The sequence below is a fragment of the Polyodon spathula genome, chromosome 2 (assembly GCF_017654505.1).
Source record: "Polyodon spathula isolate WHYD16114869_AA chromosome 2, ASM1765450v1, whole genome shotgun sequence".
NCBI lineage: Eukaryota > Metazoa > Chordata > Actinopteri > Acipenseriformes > Polyodontidae > Polyodon > Polyodon spathula.
The window spans coordinates 86,345,204-86,365,195 of NC_054535.1; the positions used below are offsets into that span (position 1 = coordinate 86,345,204).

Sequence of the window (19,992 nt, forward strand, 5' to 3'; positions counted from 1 at the left end):
TGAACTTTTACATCATTTAGAGCTGTTTAGTTTAAGGTATTAAATTATCCCACTTGGATTTAGAAACCTTGTCTTAACCGTGGAGCAGTATTGTCGATTTGGCTTATACAGCCCCATTTAATTAGAAGAAAGTTCATTGCAATCAGTTTTAATTTCCAAATGAATCTCAATTGATCCATCTAAACCATCACAGAAATGCATCATTAATCAGCACAGTGTGTCTAAATAATTAACTTAATTCTGTTTGGATTTAGTGTATGCGTTTTACTGCACTGATGTTGAAAAACCTGAATATTTAATGCAGTAGAGAACATTCAGATTTAATAATGACTGCAGCTTGCACCATTTTATGTTGAAATATCTTGGTAATTGTTGTTCATGTGCAGGGTGGGAGCATTCATGTGATGTAAAACAGTTAATCATCTGCTGTACTTTCACATAATTGTATTTTGAAATGTTTTTGTGTTTTTTTTTTTTTTTTTTTTTTTTCTCTCTCTCTGAAAACTTCTGCAGATTTCATATGACAGGCAAATGCATAAAATTATCTTGTAACAAAGGTTGTAATTTGACAGCCTGTTTCTTTTCAATTAACTACAGTAGACCAGTGCATCAATTATTTGGAGTAATTAGAACTCGGAAATGTCAGTTGAAATGAGTTTAAAAGCAAGTTGATTAAAAAAAAAAAAAACTAAAAACCCTAAAGTGTTTCTGGCTGCTGGGGTTCCATAGCAGTTTAAGGGCATTTAATTTACTGTAACTGGGGTTCTAATCAGGTTGAATATGACAGCACCCAGAATGGAACATTCTTTTTCTAGAATGCTGATGTCATCATACCGTCATTGTACTGAAGTTTTCTACATTTGGGTAATGTGGAAGGGGGCAGGACAGTGCCAGTTTGGTATCATTCCATGGGTCAAAATGCATCAAATTCATGGGACAAACTGAACAATCATCATCTTCCTGAGCTATAAATACACTTTTTGATCTCCTGTAATCCCACTGCAAGTCTTGTGTTAAGAAATGCTTATTGCACAATTTCAGAACAAGTAATGCAGGGCCAATGAATAGAAAATAAATGTAAAAATGCCAACCAGCAAAAGGCTCTGTGCCCTAAAGCAGTTCTTCCTCACAATGGTAATTGTTAAGAATTTCTGAATAGTCTCAAAACAGGTTTCTCTGTTTATACTCTACATTTTTTTATGCATATATAGTACAAATGCAATATACAATAAATGACTTGAAATCTCAGCAACGCATTGAGCTCTGTGTTTATATCAATCAGTAAACTCTTAGCTGATCGTTTTTTATTTGAAGTTAATAATCTTACATGTCTTACCAGATGCATTTTTATGAAGTTCATGTTAGTGTAACGATTATGATAGTTGCAATGCTGTGTAACCTAAAAACAAAGCACATATTAACTTTAATACCAGTTTAAAAAAAAAAAAAAAAAACACTTCAATTAATTAGTAGTAGCGGTAGCATATTGGCATAACTTTAGCACAGCACATTAAGGAATCAATTTTTAATGCGATGAAGGAATCTTAATAGAAACATTTAAAAATAGTTTACATTTAACCATCCTTAGAGAGATTAAAAAAACAGATGACCAGTAGAACAATCCAATTAGAGCTGTTGTATCCTAGGTGGCCACAATTAGGTAAGTCAAATTGAAAAGTTTCTGTAATATTATAAAATATATTGTAAAGTTGTTGTAAACACCTTTGTTACTGCAATGCATGCTCAATGGTACATTTTTATGATGCATGCCATAAGAAATGTTAGCCTTAATTACCATAAAGTAATTAAGGCTAAGGCATCAAAGTGTGCTACCTCTGTTTTCTTTGTAAATGTAGCCGATGTCTGCTGTGTTGCCATTGTAGTGAACTGATGAGTTAAGTTGTACAAGAATAGTATAGACTTACCCCTGATAATCCTTTCCGTACTAGAGCCAGTAGAGCTCACATTGGTCTCTGAACCTGGAGGCTGTGATATTGTTTTAAGGAAACTACTTTTTCTAGTAAACATTTGCAATTTCACTACACCAACAATTATGTTCAGAATTCCTTTGAAGGCATTTTATTGATTATACTGTTGTTACTTGACATGTGAAAGCCTTCAGAGATGCAACATTTAACTTGCAAGCATATGAAAATGAAAACTGAACATAATTATTTCTCATTGTATTATAAATTGTATGTTGTACACATGCTGGTACAACAGAAAGTGCTGCCCATTTTAAGATGCATGTAAACTGTAACCAGTGTACTTCACATCAGACCCACTTTATAAGTGTACTGTACATAGCAAGTCATTGGAAGACTATTGTATGTAAACCAATATGCCACCCCATGCACAGATTTGTATTGTGCAATTTCAGAGAGTAGAGATGGAAGACTCTTGAATGTAAAGGGTACCTGTTTATAAGAGTTGTGTTTAACTGTCCGTAGCATTCTGTCAAAGGTCATGATTAATATAGATGGAAAGCACAAAATAGATAAAGCTGTTCTATCTCTGGGAAATGCATAAAGCAGGGGGTGGAACGTTATATGTAATGCCTTTCTAAAGTTATTCTTACAGTTTTACAGTCAGTTATTCTGACTGTTTCTTTTAAACGTGGTGTCTATTCATATTATGTCTATTAAAATAATGGAAATCTTTCATTGGCAGGTCCTGCTCTGTATAAAATATTATCAAAATAAGCATTCTCATCCATTTTGCTTGTCTGAGGAGTACAAAATTGAAAGAATACAAAATGAATACATAACTGAGACTCACTCTCCATGCCTCTCTACATGGTTTCTTGCTTCTTGGTGTTTTTTTTGCACGATATGTTCTGGAAGTGCATCAGCCAACTGATGCAATAGGGCCAAAGCTAAGAGATTGTGGATTTGCTGTTTTGAGAATAGTACCAACAATGAATTAAAACATAAAACTATATCCTTTTCTATGCATTTTCCACCATATAACTTAAACAGTTACTGTAAGTTGTCTGGTGTCCCCTTGCATTTCTAACAGTGGAGGTATTTGTCATGCATTTCATGAACATTGTAAAGCTAGGAATTCCAAACAATCAAATCCACCTACTTAAAGAGAGCAGACTTATTTACAGTAACTGTCTTGGTTGGACCACAGTACAGTAACCAATAAAAACATTAAGTTAGTCTTGGTGGAGGTGGCTCAATGTCCTAGAAGTAATCTTATGGTTTTAGTAGAGATTGAAGTCTTGATAATTTTAGGGACAGGTGGATTCAATTGTATTAGTATAGTAGTATTAGTAAGCTATATCTTTTATATAGCTCTGTTATATTTCCCAGGTATAAGATATCACTAACTTTTGTTCGATTTGGAGAAATTTAGAACTACCGAAGGAGGAGTCAGAAAGTGCACAAAATGATGGTTAGGTTCCAACTGCGTTTGGAGTCGTATTTCAGATGGTATTTTATTTTTAATATTTATTTTTAAAACCAGACTTTTAAGTGATCTATCTTCATTTGAAGTCCTGGTTCATGGTACAGTACATGCAGTAGAAACATCAGACTGTGGAAAACACAATCTGTCAGCTGCAAAATATGCACATATTTATGCTAGAATTCCAAGAGACTAATTATGTGCTGGCCGGTAGGGTTCGTTTAAAAAAAAAAAAAAAAAAAGGAAAGAAAAAAAGCAAAGATTTTCTTTGTAGATTATCTAAGTTCAGTTCCTTTTTAAAATGAAAATCGCTGGATTAGTGTTTCATTTGAGTGTTAAGAATATCAGAATGGCAACACAGAAACCTCCTTGAACTAGAGCTTTAGCACCAATGCCTTGAACAGTATGGAGAGCTGCAAGGTTTCCTGTAGGTGTGAACAAGGCTGCAGTAAGAAAAGCCACAATGGTTAACTCAGGTCATCATAAATAAACAAGCAAACAGAAAAACTAACATCCAATTAGGAATGCTTTTGATGTTACTGTACGTGAGCAGTGGAAGTTCTTTTTTCTGTTGCATTGGGCTGTTTTGGTGGAAGAGAGTTACAGAATACTGAATCACTCTTGCTAAGAGTGAATTCTGCGGAGGTTTTACAGTGTGTTTCTTTCTCTTACAAAGCATCTTAGTTTTAATTTTGCATTCCTTTTTCCTGCTCCGGTCTAGTTACTTTGTTTATTTATATATTTATTTTTGAGGGTGCTGTGTCTTTAACTAAAGTATGAAAAAGTAACCCATCCTCTCCAGCCCCCCTCTGCAGCTCAAGGAGAGAGAGAGAGAGAGAGAGAGAGAGAGAGAGAGAGAGAGAGAGACTGACTCAGAGCAAGAACGGCAGACACTCCATAGGATTGCTTCTGTTGTAGAAGTAGCTTTGAACACAGGCGGATCAACCACCCACCTTCATGTGAGGAGGGTAAAAACAATCAGTGCTTTTGAGTGCAGTGACTGTAGGACGTGTGACTTACCGGATAATTTATTTCAGTCTCCCAAGAGGGACCTTGTTGTGGGGCAATCATCTGAAACAAGAGAAAATAAAGGTTCTGCTGCGAGATATACTGGTAGAGGCTGTGTGCTAAAGAACAGATTTCTTATAGTAAAGGTAAGGTTATTGATTTTTTTCTCTCCAAGAACTAGTGTAGAGCAGCTTTATTTCCTGTAGCACAGCATGAAATGAGAACAAGCGCAGGCTTCGAGACAAAGAGGCCATTACTTTTGGGAACCAAATCTTTAGAGTTTCTGCACGGGAGCTGCAGTGTATTTTTGTAGTTTAAAAAGTCAAATTGTGAATACAGGAAGCCAGCATCTGTGTTTGGTTTTAGGAATCAGCAGGAAGAGGTGTGCTTTTTTTGGAAGCTTGACTGCAGAAAATCCCAGCTGATGTCAGAAACTTTTTTTTTTTTTTGGTTTTATTAATGTCCCTGAGAAAAGTAAGTGGGGTTACTGGAGTTTTGTTTTAAATGCCTTGGTAAAAGAGTTAAATATATATAAAACAAATGGTCAAGAATCAAACTTAATACATTTAGGACATTTCAGAGGTTTAAAAAAAAAAAAAGAAAATACTTTTCAAAAAGGAATACCGAGTGAATGTAAAACTGTGAAAATGGTATCATGTTTATTTTAAACTAGCTTCAGAATCAGATAACTGCTACTGTGTAAAGGCCTCTCCATTTGTTATGTCTCCCTGACTTTAGCAATTCAATATGCGTGTCTCCAGCACTTTTGTTTTATTCTTAATATTTCAGATGTCTGGGTTATTCCTTATGCCAATTTGTAGTTAATTATTTAATTTAAAAAAAAAAAAAATTGTAATAATTTAATGGTACTTTTTGTTTTTAAAGATAAAATTGACTAAAGTGATGCTAACATCACATACTTTTTTGTTATAAGCATTTCTGGAGCATTTTTCTTGAAGAATCTTTTGACCCTGGACGTGTGCTGTAGGTTTACAGGAACTTTGTTAAAAGGCTCTAATAGGATACGTCAAGCACTGCTTCCAGTGGTGAGACGTGAGTCTAACAATGTTAAAACCTGTGCACAGTATTTCTCCTTTGCCGTCTCATTGTAGATTTAGTGCATAGACTGCATCTAGCGAGTCAACCTTTCATTTCAGTTACAGCAAAACCACATTAGCATGGACTGTGGTAAGTTCTCTCCTAACAAGAATTAAATCATGTGGTCAATAGAGTCCCTGAAACTTTAATGAAAGGGGATGCAAAGTGCTAACCTTATAGCTTATTTTAATCTATTTTTACAGTCGTCTCTGGTGAGTTTTCTCTAAAGAGTTGCTGTGACTGTGTTTGTTTTCTTAACTAAGAACTAGTCTTCTCAGTTGCATACACTGTATACAGTGTTTTCATTAATGATGCTTTTTTGTTATTTTTCTAAGGATCTCTTTCTGATCCAATGGGAATATAATGACAAACAAGGTATTAGATGTTGTTTTGAGGGTAGGTTTTCTGCTAATGTGTAGGGCAAGGTCCTTCCCAAGGGCACTGGGCTTTTAACATCATTATAACTCTATGGGGAAAAAGGGTACTTAGCTCCAAGTACCATTTAAGTAACAGTTAATGTAAAGGTAGAGAACACCCTTGCGTTCATCATTATGTGTTATAGGTTATGGTCCAATTAAAGCATTTCTATTGCCGTTGCCTTTTTATAAACTAAGAAACTACTATGGTAGTTGCTGTAATTAAGATTTGACCAGCTACTATACTGAAACTGTTATCAATCGTATAGACACAAAGATTTAGTTTAAACAATAGTGGCTGTACTGAACTGCACTGAAATATACTCCATGCTAAAATAATGCTGACACCGTTTTTTCACGCTATCATTTTTTTTGTTCACTGTACACAGCTTTATTTATTAATTTTTTTCAACTTGCATCCCAGTTCATTGCTGTTTAACTTAAAGTCCAAACAGTCTCGGAAAACCTGGTTCCATACTGTCACTAGTCTCCTACAACAACATTTGCTGGTCATACTTTAAAATGTGATTCAAATAAATGGTATACTAAAGTAGATTATGGTTCAGCATCAGTTAGTGAAAATAATATGGATGCTTTAGATCTCCTCTTGGCTGGTGCCATCTGCCTTTGATTTGTAACAAAGAATTTCTTGTTCAGAAGCTTCACAAGCAGTTTTCTTACCCATAAAAAGTTATGTAACTGAATGGCAATGGCATTTTGAAAACATTTGTAAGGGAAGTACAGTAACTTGCCCAGTGTCGCATATAACCTGCTGACTGAGGTATGAGTGAAAACAAAGACCTAGTGATAACCTGAATCCTTCATTTAAGTCACTCTTAATATGAATTTAACATTTTCTGTTTTGAGGAGATGTAGTCTTGAGGATGTCTGCATTGTAAAGCATTCCTGCATTTATTGCACTTCCAGGAGCACTGCATAATAACTGACATTTTAAATGGCATCTGGCATCTAAAAAGCCAACTCAACAGTAATCCACATTTTCCCTTTTTTATTATGTTTGTTTATGGTGAGCAGTTAGTTGACCTTGCAATATCTGAGCATTTCTGTACTGATTGTTGCATAATGTCTTGTTTTAGGTTGCCGTTTTGTAAGAAATATGTTGGCTAGTGTGGGGTGGTTCAAATAGGGTGTTTTTATCCTAGCTTTATTCCCTCTTTAATTTTATCACCATGTCAGCTCTGTTTGAGATGCTAAGTTGTTTCAGGTGAAAGGCCCATCCTTATAGCCAAGAGGAAGATGGCATTGGACCAACTTTAAATAATCCATGTTGAGAGTGCTACCAGTTTATCCTTTTACCCTTTTTATTATTTATCTTCAGAGTCAATGCAAGTTGTGAACTTCTTGACATATTTAGTCTAGCAGTGGATAAGGTTAGTAAAATCAATTTCCTTTAGGAGAACATGTTAACAAAGTGAATTAAACTGTATCTTTATTCAGTATGCAACATCCATTAACTGGGGACGCAGTGGCTTGAAATGTCGTCTCATTTGTCTTGGTAAAACCAAAGGTACACTTTAAGAGCTTAACTAAGATCAAAGTCAAAACTCAGCATTCCAGTTTTGTCAAATTAATATTTTAATACTAAAGTATTTGACCAGCTGTAGGAAAATATCTGCATTGCCTAACCATGGATGGTCGCTGTTGCATATTACAAGCATAAGCACATTCATTTAAAAAATATCTTTTAAATCCCCTAACCTGCTTTTGGTCTGTCTTCCCGGTGCCATGTACACTATTTAGAAGCACTGCATTGTTTTGTTGGGTTGCAAGTGGGCTCCTAAATTTACTGTATTTCTGGAAATGCACAGATATTTGTAGTTACCTGTCAACTGAGAAGAGACTGGTTCACAATAGCACGAGGTAATGGCACACAGTAGTGACTGCAATACAGTAGCAGAGACTTGCTGATCACTAAGCATCCATTGGAACTCCCATAGGCTCATTAACATCTGTAAAATACGTTTCTGTCCTTCAAATAGATAATGGAAGTACATTATAATCCTGTAATGTCATTTTCCCAGAGAAGTTACTGTTCCCAGGAGTGAGAGCAGCTTAGCCAAGATGTAGTTGCTGAATTTAAAGCTGTGTCAGTAAGTACATGCAGAGGAACCTGATTCTATGCTTTGTGTAACTGTGTCACATACCTAATGAATGTGGGTCAGGTATTCAGAATCTTATGGAAACACTGCTCTTTCAGCATTAAGTAACATTATATAGAATCAACTCATCATATAGAATGTCACGCAGGAACCTAGAGGATATGTCATTTCAATAAAACACTGCATGCTCTGCAGCTCATTTTTATGTTTTAACAATACCCTAGACACACAAAGACAATACTGGTGGTCATCTTGAAATTTCTTCTGTTATATTTGTAAAATACTGTTTTTTTTTTTTTTTTTTTTAAATATGTCTTTTTAGGATTATAAAACAAAAATAAATTCACTCACTCACCTCATCTCAAGTAAGTGTTGTTAACTAGGCCTCAGAGACCTACAGTATAGCAATACTGAGGCAGTAAGAAATAGTCATTTAATTTTTAATTTTAATTTTATATATAGTGCCTTTCATAGTGGACCACCATAATGAAGCGCTGTACAAAATACAAGACTAGGGTGTGTGAACTATGCATCAGCTGCAGAGTCACTTACTACAACATCTCACCCGAAAGACAGAGCACAAGGATGTTAAGTGACTTGCTCGGAGTCACACAGTGAGTCAGTGGCTGAGCTGGGATTTGAACCAGGGACCTCCTGGTTATAAGCCAGTTTTTTTTAACCACTGAACCACACAGCCTCCTATAGTGACAGAGCTAGCAAATTTGACAGCTGCAGAAATACTGTGTTAGCGTACAGTATGTTCTCCAGAGGATTCTGACTCAGTTTGCATCTTTTATTAAATTGAAAATTGGTAAGATAAAGAAATTCATGTTAATTGTATTGTCTGTGAACCACATAAGGTAGGACCAGGTGTTTTATTGCTAAATATGTAACTCATTTTTTAAAACATAGTCACTCCTTTAAAATGTATTATTTTACATGATTTAACCAAAGACGACTGAAGGGGATTTACACCTCATTTTCAATGATATCCAGAAATACTGTAAAACTAAACATATTTATATAAACATCTGGCACTGCATGGTGTCATTCTTGCTGTTCAGCTTGGTATAGCAGTAGAAAGCTGAGAAGCATGTGTGAAAGGTTTTATTTATTGGCTGTATCTGTAGAGCCAAAGTAATTTCTGTCTTCTGTGTGGAATTGCTACAACCCTATAGTTTTTCTTTTGTGGTGTGTTACTGTTATTGAAAACAACATGGGTTGCAGTGCAGTACTACCATATGCAGTATTCTTCTCACAAGTGGAAATTAGTACTCGCATTTGAAGGATTAACCATGGGTGAATTACTCATTTGGAACTTAGTGGTTGATAACAACAGAATAAAAACAATTTTTTTATATATATATATATATATATATATAAAGATTATATATATATATATATAATATCGGGCTCTATTCACAAAACTGTTAGTGTTTTATAAACATTACCTTATGTTAAACAGTTGTTTCAAAACTGAGAGTCACTTCCAAATCGTTCTCAAAAGGTTTTGTGAACTGCAAACTTGAGTTAATGAATTAAATGAGCGTTTAAAAACAGCCCTTACCAAAACATTGCTTAATGTTTTGTGAATAGGGCACATTGGCACAAGAACAAAAGAAGAGCTCTGATTGGTCAGCATGAGAACTCTTAGTTGCCTGTTTATCCAGACTCAAGGCTGTCTTATCAGCATTATGAATGGCATTCATTTGTTTTATTAGTCAACAAGCTACAGCGTAGCAGTTTGTTCAAAAGCAACTAATACCTAAAGTCTTAACTGGAGGCATCATAAGTTATTGATCCTAATCATCTCTTCTGCCCTGATCCTTTCAAACAAAGTTCAGGTTTATTAGGCCTATATTGTAGAAATTGCACCACAAATAAATAATTGACACATTAACCAAGAGGATGAACGGGTTGTTGTGAATATCTGCAGGAAGATGGGAGTGTAGGACGTACTAAAAATAACACTGGCTTGTGTAGGTTTGGGCGTTAACATTGAGAACTTGGCTTGTTATTTTCTGATAACAAAAGGGACAAATGGTAGTATATTTAATACTGCTTTCCAAGCTAAATAGCCACCCTCTTGGCTAAAACAGCTGAATGACCCCTATTCTTTTGTTCATCATGGTTTACAGATTGCCATGCCATGTGCCTTAACTTTGTGTTTGCATGGTAGCATAAACTGAATAGCTGCATTAGAACATACTTGTGAACTGTTGAAGTTTTCTAGGCTGCCCTTAACAAGTCCATGTTATTATTTGACATGGACAGTTTGTTTTTTTTTGTTTGTTTTTTTCCCCCCCGAATCGGGAGAGACAACACCAGTTAGATCAACATGATCTACAGCTATGGCCAAAAGTTTGGCATCATCCTATAGAATTAACAAATTTTGCTTCATAAAGTCGAATGAAACCTGCTGAATAATCTTATATTAGCATATTGAATTGCATACTACTTTCTAGTTTTCCATATTCTTAATGAAAAACTGACAAATTGAAAAATGTGACATTTTGAAATCCAACATAAAATACTGTACTATTATGGCTTCTGGTAGACTTTTGCAATGTCATTTTGTAGTTTATTTTATTACATGCTGTTAAATAGAATAACAGGTTTCTAAATTATGTTCATATATTTATTTTTAATTTTATTTAATTGTTTAAATCCTAAAATTTTACCAGGTGCTAAACTTTTGGCCATATCTGTACAGTGGATGAGATATTATGCAGTAAATGTGAGCGATTTTGCCTAAGTTGTTTACATTTTGTCTGGTAATGCAATGTAGCGTAAAATTTAATTAGGTCTCACATTATGCAGTTCAATTGTGTAGCTAACTGTGCAGAAACTATTCATATACTTTTAATATTTCTCCTAATGTAGAATAAGTTTTTGTGAATGTTCTGATAGAAATGTGTGTGTGTGTTTTTATATAATGTACATTGTGAAGAAATGTATCACAGCAATTGAAAATGTTGAGTTTCTAGTTGAGTTGTTTAATTCCAGTGTTTACTGACCTTTACAACTACATACAGTATTTGACATTAAATACCCAAATTCTTAAACTGTACTGTTCTAGTTGCTAAGATTTAAATCTGGTTGGTGGGGGTCAGGAGAGTTGAGGTTTGTAGTAGGGGTAAAAAATAAGTGCTATAATCCTCACTTCTTATTTATTTGTTTATTTATGTTTTTTTTTTTTTTTTTTTTTTTTTTTTTGTTATAGTTACATCTGGCAGCCCTGGCATCACTAAAAGGTGACATAGTGGAGCTCAATAAGAGACTGCAACAAACCGAGAGGGAGCGAGACCTGCTGGAAAAGAGGTTGGGAAAAGCTCAGGTGAGTGTCAAGATCCAGAACTGTAGTCTGTGGTGCACAAGACTTGTAGAGAAATAGTCATTTTACTTTTGAAGCAGCTTTGCACACTGTATAGTGCACGAACCTGTCATGCTCACAGAACCAGTCTAAACTGCCTGTAAAATCCACATTCATGTAAATGAATATACTGCAGCCACTAAGCATGTCATGAACATAGCTATGAAACATAGTAACAGCTAGTCAGAAAAGCTGCATACTGCTAAGAGTTTGTTGTTTTTCAAAAATGGTAATGGGGCAGTGTGTGATGACGAAAAGGTAGAAAGAGAGAAAAGAGAGAGAAACCAGTGTGAAGAGATGAGATACACAGGAATATAAGGGAAAGGACTGACTACTGACAGTAAAAGACTTGGCAGAAAGATAGAAAGTCTTGGACAGAAGGATATTGGAGAAGGGTTAAGATTTGAAATGTGTTGTGTAGGAGTATCTAACTGTACAAAGATTCTGCATAACCCACTTACTGCGGTCACAGAGGGCAATAGAAAGTTCCCAGTTCTCACTGTGCATTAGTGTCATTCAGAGTAGCATTCCTCAAAAGCAAGGGTCACCAATGTCAAAAGCAGTTGAAAGTTATAGAATTGAAGAATGGGATAAAAGGGTTAAAATATGAATGAGTCCTCTCTTGGAATTTTGTAATCCCTCAGCACTTTGCGTTAAAGTACTAAAGGATTTAGCTGTAGCACTGTAACAGCTCAAATACTGAGTCATACTATAGAAGGTTTAGCTGCATATTGTTAATTAATTGGACATTCAATATTTTTTATTCTGTTGGGAACATGATTCATTTATAAAAAGAAAAAAAAAAACATGCTCTTCCAGTTCAATAGCTGGGTGAAAAATGATTAGGTGTCCTCATTTAAGGCGCTTGGTATGCAAAATCCAAAATTGGCACATAAAATGAAACACGATCCTTCAGGAAGCTTGTGGAGCATTGAGAGTGCGTAGTTATGGCTCACCGGGGGACACTCGCAAGATCCATAATAATACTAAATTACAGTCTTATATGATTCCTAAGGACATCGTTATGCATTTTGCATTAACACTGATAAGTATTTACTAGAACTGTCGGTTTTCAAGGTGTCACTCAGGCTAATTCTCAAATGTTGTATTTAATTGTATAACTTTGAGCTGGTAAATTAAAACAACTAGATCTTACCCTTTTGATTGTGTGCTGATTTATTTAATATTTGTACAATTTTGTTGATTTTATTTGATTAATTATAAGAATTTGAGTACTCATCAGCAAGTTGTGGGAACACACTTTGTTATTGTCTTGCCTACATGCTATACACTGTAGTTAATGGAGAATCCTAGCTCAAGGGTTAGTGTGGCAATACATTAATCACAGAAATACCAAAACAAACACTGAGGTTAATGTGCTGTTCCATGCTTCCAAAAGTCATGGTTTTGGTTTTTATAACATCTGAAAACTGTTGACTGGTTCTATGTTGTCAAACGTATTACGGATTTTTGATATGTTGAGGCCTCAGAACTGCACCACGAACAGGTGTATTGAAGTGTTTCACAAGTGTAATGTAGTTTTATTGGGTCACAGTGTGGTGAAATGCCTTGCCTAGAGCCACAGAGTAAGGGACTCCATTCTCATCTTTATTGATTTGGTTGGGTATTGGATATCGATGAACAGAAAAGCATTATGAATTCTGAAATTGCAGCATACCTGGAGCTTAAGAGGGATTAACAGTAACTGTTTTATGCTTCCACAAAAGTCCATACCACCAAGCCAGTATCTTTATTACTGTTCTCTGTGAAGCAATTAACCAAAAGTTATCAATGATTTGTATGCTGCCTGATAGATGCTGGCCCCTTTTTTTGCGTGAGCTAAATCGTGGAACACTATGTCTGGATGAATTAAAATTGAGACATTGTAATTCACAATAAATAATTCATTTTGAATCCTTATATTGCATTATACTTCAGTACTATACTATACTTATACTTTTGACTGAGTGTCAGATTTTACTTGTGTTATGAGCTATTAACTTCTTGATAGATTCTGTGTTTGATTTGTACCAAACATTTTGCACCAAAAATGTGCTAGCTGCATCAAATCCATTTTTACTGGAAACTGCTGAGACAGTCATTAATATCGCCTGCACCAACTTTACAGTCCCTGCATGTAAAAGTGTAATAATGAATATACCGCAAGGGATCCACCTTTTAGTAAATGAGAGGTTTTTGACAAAATGTATATGGGGAAAAATGTGTTTCCCTTTCAATTCGAAGACAATCACCACTACATTAGGTATGGGATATTCCTGCCCTTAGGGTAGGTATTGCTAAGCTCTGTATACCAGAGCTGCTGAGAAGCCCTTTCCTGGGATGACGCACTCGGGCCCGCCTACTGAGGGAATAAAACTGTCACTCACAGGAAGATCCTCCTCTTTTTCCTTCTGAAGATGGTAAGGTAAGACTTCTGTGTTGAGATGAGCGTGTTGATAGAAAATAGCTTCTCAAGTCGATTCGAGTCGGTTGTATTTCCCTTGCATTTGTGCTGAAAGCCGGCTTGCCACTTTCCTGGAATCAATGACTTAAAAAGACAGAGTCCTGTTTGCCTTTCTGTCTTTCAGCGGCTTCGCGCTTGTAGGCCGTTCTCTTTTTATCTGTCTGTCATGTGTGAGCAACTGCCTGTGCAGTCATCCGTGAATGATTGTCTTTTATTCCTGAGAGTACAAGTGTCCTCCTCGAGGCTAGGCCTTGCCGCATCCCCGCTGTCGAGTAGACCCTGCCGGTGTACGCTCTCTCCCTTTACTATCTTTCTACCGTGTTTTATTGTCTGCTTCGGCCGTGCATCTCCCCTTGGTACACGCTACGCGTTGACCAGGTGTGTGTGTTGACCATGCGGTTATGGTAGGCACATTGCATAGCGGCCTCCCCGGTGCTGCGGTACCGCGGCGAATACATAGCCCCTGATATATATTATCTCGGGGAACAGGTGCTTAGTAGAAGCGGCACATGGTACGCGGTGCACCTAGTGCCCTCAGTACTCGGTGTGCGCTGTGCTTGGTACGCACAGTGCACCTAGTGCACATGTGCTGATACCTCTACCACTCTAGTGCGATAACTCATGGTGCAGCACGGTACGCAGTTCACGTAGTGTACTTTACCAGGTGCGCACAGCACTTGGGACGCACAGTACAAGCAGTGCACATGGTGCACGTTGTGCTAGCTGCATAGGCACTGCTCAACCTAGCGTATAGCTCACAGTGCTGCACAGTACCCAGTGTAAAACAGAATACTCGGGGCACATGTAAACTGGTACTACACTAGTGCTCATAAGCTGCTGCACAGTACATGCCCACAAGGTGCCCACTGTACTCGGCGCACGGTGCGCAGTGTTAAGTCCCTTGCTGCAACGCTAGTGGGTATGCACACTATGTTAACACTTACCAGTGTTCAACGCAGTGTAAGCAGTGTTTCAGTGCTATTGCACAAAGCCAGGCCTGTGTCGGGCTCCCATCCCTATATGGCCTGCACGTAGTGCTTACGGTACTCTGTGCGCACGGTGCTTGATAGGCAGGTGTCTAGTACGTCAGTACACATAGCGCCCTTGAAACATCTGTTTGAGGCTGGGTCTCAACCTCAACGGTGCCAGAGCCAATTAATACCGGTGTAAAGTATGGTCTATTTGAGTCTCCGTCTGGATTCCCTTACGATGCAAGCCTACCTGTCGGACGACAGAGTAGCTGCCATTTGCAACCCTGTTCAACAAGGGTTCACAGTACAATTGGTGTTGTACCAACTAGGGTTACTCCACAAGCGCCCGATCCAAGTGTGGCTCAGTGCCTTTGGCTGCACCCCAAGCGTGACGGACACACTTGGCTGGCCGTGTCTCGCCTATGCTGGGAAGCTCTACGCTGGTGGAGGCAAGCCTCTCATCTGAGCGAAAGCGCAGGGATAGGAGTGACACACAACCGTCAATTGGTGATGACAGACGCACCCAACTCTGGTTGGAGGGGCAGTCTGGGCAGGTAGAGGACTTGGCGGAAACTGGTCAGGTCGCTGGACATACCTGCACATAAAAGCGTGCAGCTGAGAGAAGCCCATGAGTGGCCCAAAGCGTTTTTGTACGCTTTCCCGCATATACCACTGTTCTCGTCATTTCTCGAAAAAGTCAGGTTATAGAAAGCGTCAGTTCTCGTAGTGGCCCCAAGTGGCCCAGGAGAGTATGGTTTTCGACCGTGTGCCAGCTTTTGCATGGCCAGCCCTGGGAGATTCCACTTCGCTTGGATCACCTCAGTCAGGCGAAAGACTCTTTTTGGCACCCTGAACCGTGTAGGTTCCGGCTATAGGTCTGGCGCCTGAAAGGGACCGCTGGCTAGCTCTAGGGCTATGGGATGTGGTTGGGGGTACTCTGCGGAGCACTAGGGCAGACTACAATAGGTCTTTGTATACCTGCAAGTGGAAGTATTTTCAGGCTTGGTGTCTGGCTGGAAGCCATGACTTCATATCTTGCCCTGTGTCTGTCATCTTGCTGTTTCTGCAAGAACTGCTTGATGCTGGAAGGTCACCTTACACCTTTTAGGGGTATTTAGCGGCTATCTCTGCTTGTCATGTCCCCGTAGATTCACTGTCTCCGGGTGCACATTTTTTGGTCATCTTCTCTTTCATTCAACCAAGGTTATGGTAAGTAACCTAAGGTTCTGTTCTTTTGTAAAGGTTTATTCTAAGTAGCCCTTTAGTGTGTCTGTTTCAGTCTACATATTTTGTAATTTACTTGGTTGTCACAGGTATAGCCTGATTAGCAATATTATTTTTCTACATTGCCACCCCAAAGTGACATACCATCTGGAGGTGGCAGCTTAGTTTCTATAATTTACTGGGCCTTGGTGTTTTGAGGTTTCACATAGTCTATATTCCCCTTTAAAAGGTGTGTGGGAATTGGTTGCAAGAGATTGAGAGAGATGGAGGGATTGCCGTAGACACGCCGGCACATGCATCCAGGTTTCGTTTACAATTTACAATATTTCCACAATTCTGATTGCAGTGGCACCAACAATGGTAATGCCTAGGACAGTGTTGTTGATACCTCATGGCTCTACCAACAATGGTAAAGCACGCAGGCAGGTGTACACAAACAAAGTGTAACAGAAATAATATATACAAAAATGCAAAACAAAAGCTGACCAAAACAGCAGCGCTGCTCTCACTATATAAAGGAGGTCCCGCTTCAGGAACCTTCTTCCTAACATACACTTGAATACTTTTGTATGATTTAAAATCCCACAAATTTCTATTCTTGAAAGTTTTTCAGATCTACACACGGTGATATTGAGCAGCTCACCCTGGTTAAAACACTCAGTCATGAGAGTTCACAGACAACCTTGATCTCCAGCTTGTTGAGAACAAAGGAACTGGCTTTCCAGCTCCTATTTTATAGCAGGGGGCCAGGGTTAACTGATAATCAATATATCAGTCAACACTGGGCCACATTCCACACCTGTCTTATTAGGGAGATGATTCTAACCCCAGCCATGCCACATTTAACACAAACTTTCACATTTCAACAAACCTAATTTACCACATAAAAAATAAACTAAAAATACTCTTTACATGTGCAGGGCCTCAGCACTGCCACAGCCCCCAACAGCCGCAATGAGATCGAAATGATTTTCTGCACCGATGACCTTGACTCGAATTGAACTAGCAATGCGGAGGTGAAAGGATTTCAACTGTGTCACTGTCATTCCTCTAAACAACAAGTATTTGCCGTTTTACTAAATACAGTAAAACAAAATAAGCCAGTAATGTTATAAAAACAACTTGGACTTCAAATGAGAACCCTTAAGTTAACAGAGTAGTTTTCTAAATATGGAACATTTGTCATTTATTTATTTAGTTATTTATTTATATTTTTATATATTTATTCACTCATTTCCTTCTATAAAAAGGTACAAATTGTACGGTAGAGTAGCTTTGATACACAGGGGCCTTTTGGTTTAGGAATATATTTTAAATCATTAATTTACCCAGTACAGCTTTGAATCTCACCCATTTCGGAAGAATTGTTGATCAGTCAGTGACTGATTTATCTTGTTGAGTGCTTTTTGTGTGTTTCAGATTACTTTAAACAGTGCATTCAAAGAAACGTCTCCTGCCTTCTATCACAAAAAGAAATCCCTGACTGCTCAGAAGCTCCTTTCAAGATAAAGGCACTCCCATTGCCCCTTAGCACGAGCCTGGCATCTCTGTCTGCAGTTTCTGAGCAATTCTGTTCTTGATCTGTGTGAAGACGAATGGTGAACATGGTTTATAGTAACCTTTTTTTTTTTTTTTTTTTTTTTTAAGTTAGTCATTGTAACTGACAAAATTATTCAATACATTTTCCTCGCCCTGTTCATCCATTCAATAATTTAGTGTTGTGTAATTTAAAAAAATCTTTGTTTTAGCAAACATGTATATACATTTTTTAAACTATGTTAAGAAATCTCTGTTTGCAGACCTTGCTTCACAGTCTTGATCTTTTTATAGTCATTTCACCTGGAGAGTGAAATGGTCATCACACCTCCAAGATCTTCTTTCCTGTCATTAACCAACTGCCTCCCCTAACAATTGACATGCTCTGTAGCCAGTAAGATGCTTGACCCTGAAGAAACTGCTGGAGTGGAATGAGCTACTGTAGGAAGTACAAGTCTATCACATTTTCTGGAAGGCAAGGCATGTATATGTGTTTGTGTGTACATATATATTTATGTATGTGTATATATATACTGATGAGGTCACATGCAGATTATCAGGCATAACAGATCCTTTTTTAACCATTTTATGAGCTTGCTAACCATATTTTGCCAGTCATTGACGTATAATGTAAGATAATGGTAAAATGTTCCTGTCTAATAAACTGAAGATATACAGAAGATGTGATTCTGATGAATCCAGAGGTATTCTGTCCTGTCTCCACAGTAGTTTTCTGGCAGTGTCTCAGTCATACATGACCTCCCGCTGTGGTAAACTGTCTGCCGGATACTGCCATGAGAAATCTCTGTTCATCGGCAGAGCACCCGCACACTGTGGGTGACATTGAGGTCAGGCTTTGGTAAATTAGTCCTGTCCACTGTGTGCGAGTCTTCTGTTAATTATTATTTTTTTGGTCTTTCTCTTAATCAATTATGTTGGATTTACTCAGTAATTGAAATTGATTTTTTATTCTCATTTTTTGTTAGTATTATAGACTCAATCAAATAGTTATTGTCTTGTTACGTCCAGCTTTTTAGTTCTACAGTCACACCATCAGCTTTTGCATCCTGGCAAAGTTACTCAGGGACAGACAGGCCTGCCAATTGTCTGACTAATTTCACATACTAGGATTAAAAGTAAGAAAACTGAAGTTAAGTACTGTACTGTACCTCCATCCATATAACTATTCTGTATGAATATAAGAGTACAGCAAGATGACTCAAATAAATACTGTGGAAGAGCTGCAGAATTTGAGTTTCTCATACAGGGGACATATTGTCCCCGAAGAGAAACAAATTGCTTGCTTTTTTATTTTTAAAACTTGCTAATTAGTTATGAGGCTGCTTGATTTGTGAAGCCCCAATGAACTCAGTTTAAGGTTGTTAAGAAGTCTGGTTTTATTGACCACAGGTGGCAACTCCTTATATTTTTAATTTGGTCGGCTTGCTTGAGTTCACTGGCAGAGCCCCCGTGCAGAGACCTAAGGGGATTGTGGTTTAGAGTGAAAACATTCCTTTATTTTACTCTTGTGGACAGAGTGCAACAAGGGTTCCATTGTAGTCAGCAAGTTACTAAGTGACCTAAAGCAGGTAATGTAAATGAATTACACGTGAGTAATAATTTCACAACAGAAAAACTTCTTAGACTTCACAGGTCACGTGGTGGTTAAATGGATTACAAATTTAATTAAATTTTGGAAATGCGCTAAAAAAGAGAGAGAGAGCAAGAGTAATGGAGAGTAGGCAGTAACTGCAAAGTATTCAGTGACTTGACCAATGGTATTGAAAGTAATTGAGCTAAAGACAAAACCATTCTAGCCTTTACTAAAGGTGTGTGTGTGCGTGCGTGCGTGCATGCATGCGTGTGTGTAAACCTGTACTCTATTTCTCACTTTCAACATTGTAAACGGCACACGGATTATCTTGAGATGGTAAATGGTAATGTGAAACATGCAAATGGTAACGTGAAACATTTACAATGCAGACTATTTTGGATTATATATAATAAAACGCAAATGTGTATTTTTGGATAGATTCTGTCCATCCAAAGACTTGTACATTTTAAGAATTAGTGTTTGGTATTCTGTCCTAAACCAACAGTTTTTCAATCCCAAACAGTTGTGACATAATAAAACAGGGAGAAAAATTGTTAATCAGATTATTCTGCCTTTCATTGCCACTGTGGTACCATTAGTAGAACAAAAATTGTAAAGGGTTACTTGAGTTGAAACCTTCAGACAGAAGGGATAAGGTTTAAAAAATTAAAATAAAATAAACACTGCTACAGAAACCTCAAATAATAATTTATCAAATCTCAGATTTAGTTGCGTATCTTACTGGATTTTGTTTAAGGCATTTCAGACACGAGAGGC

The 19,992-nt window shown here is 37.5% G+C and overlaps 1 protein-coding gene across 4 annotated transcripts in view; it reads left to right on the top strand.

Annotated features, from left to right (window-relative positions):
- Positions 1-19,992, top strand: part of LOC121302827 (colorectal mutant cancer protein) — a 148,574-nt gene that overhangs the window by 79,942 nt on the left and 48,640 nt on the right. For all 4 annotated transcript variants that reach the window (XM_041233098.1, XM_041233090.1, XM_041233107.1 and 1 more), the window contains one exon: positions 11,277-11,390. In XM_041233098.1, coding sequence (XP_041089032.1) covers positions 11,277-11,390 — 114 coding nt within the window. The remainder of the gene's footprint in view (positions 1-11,276; positions 11,391-19,992) is intronic.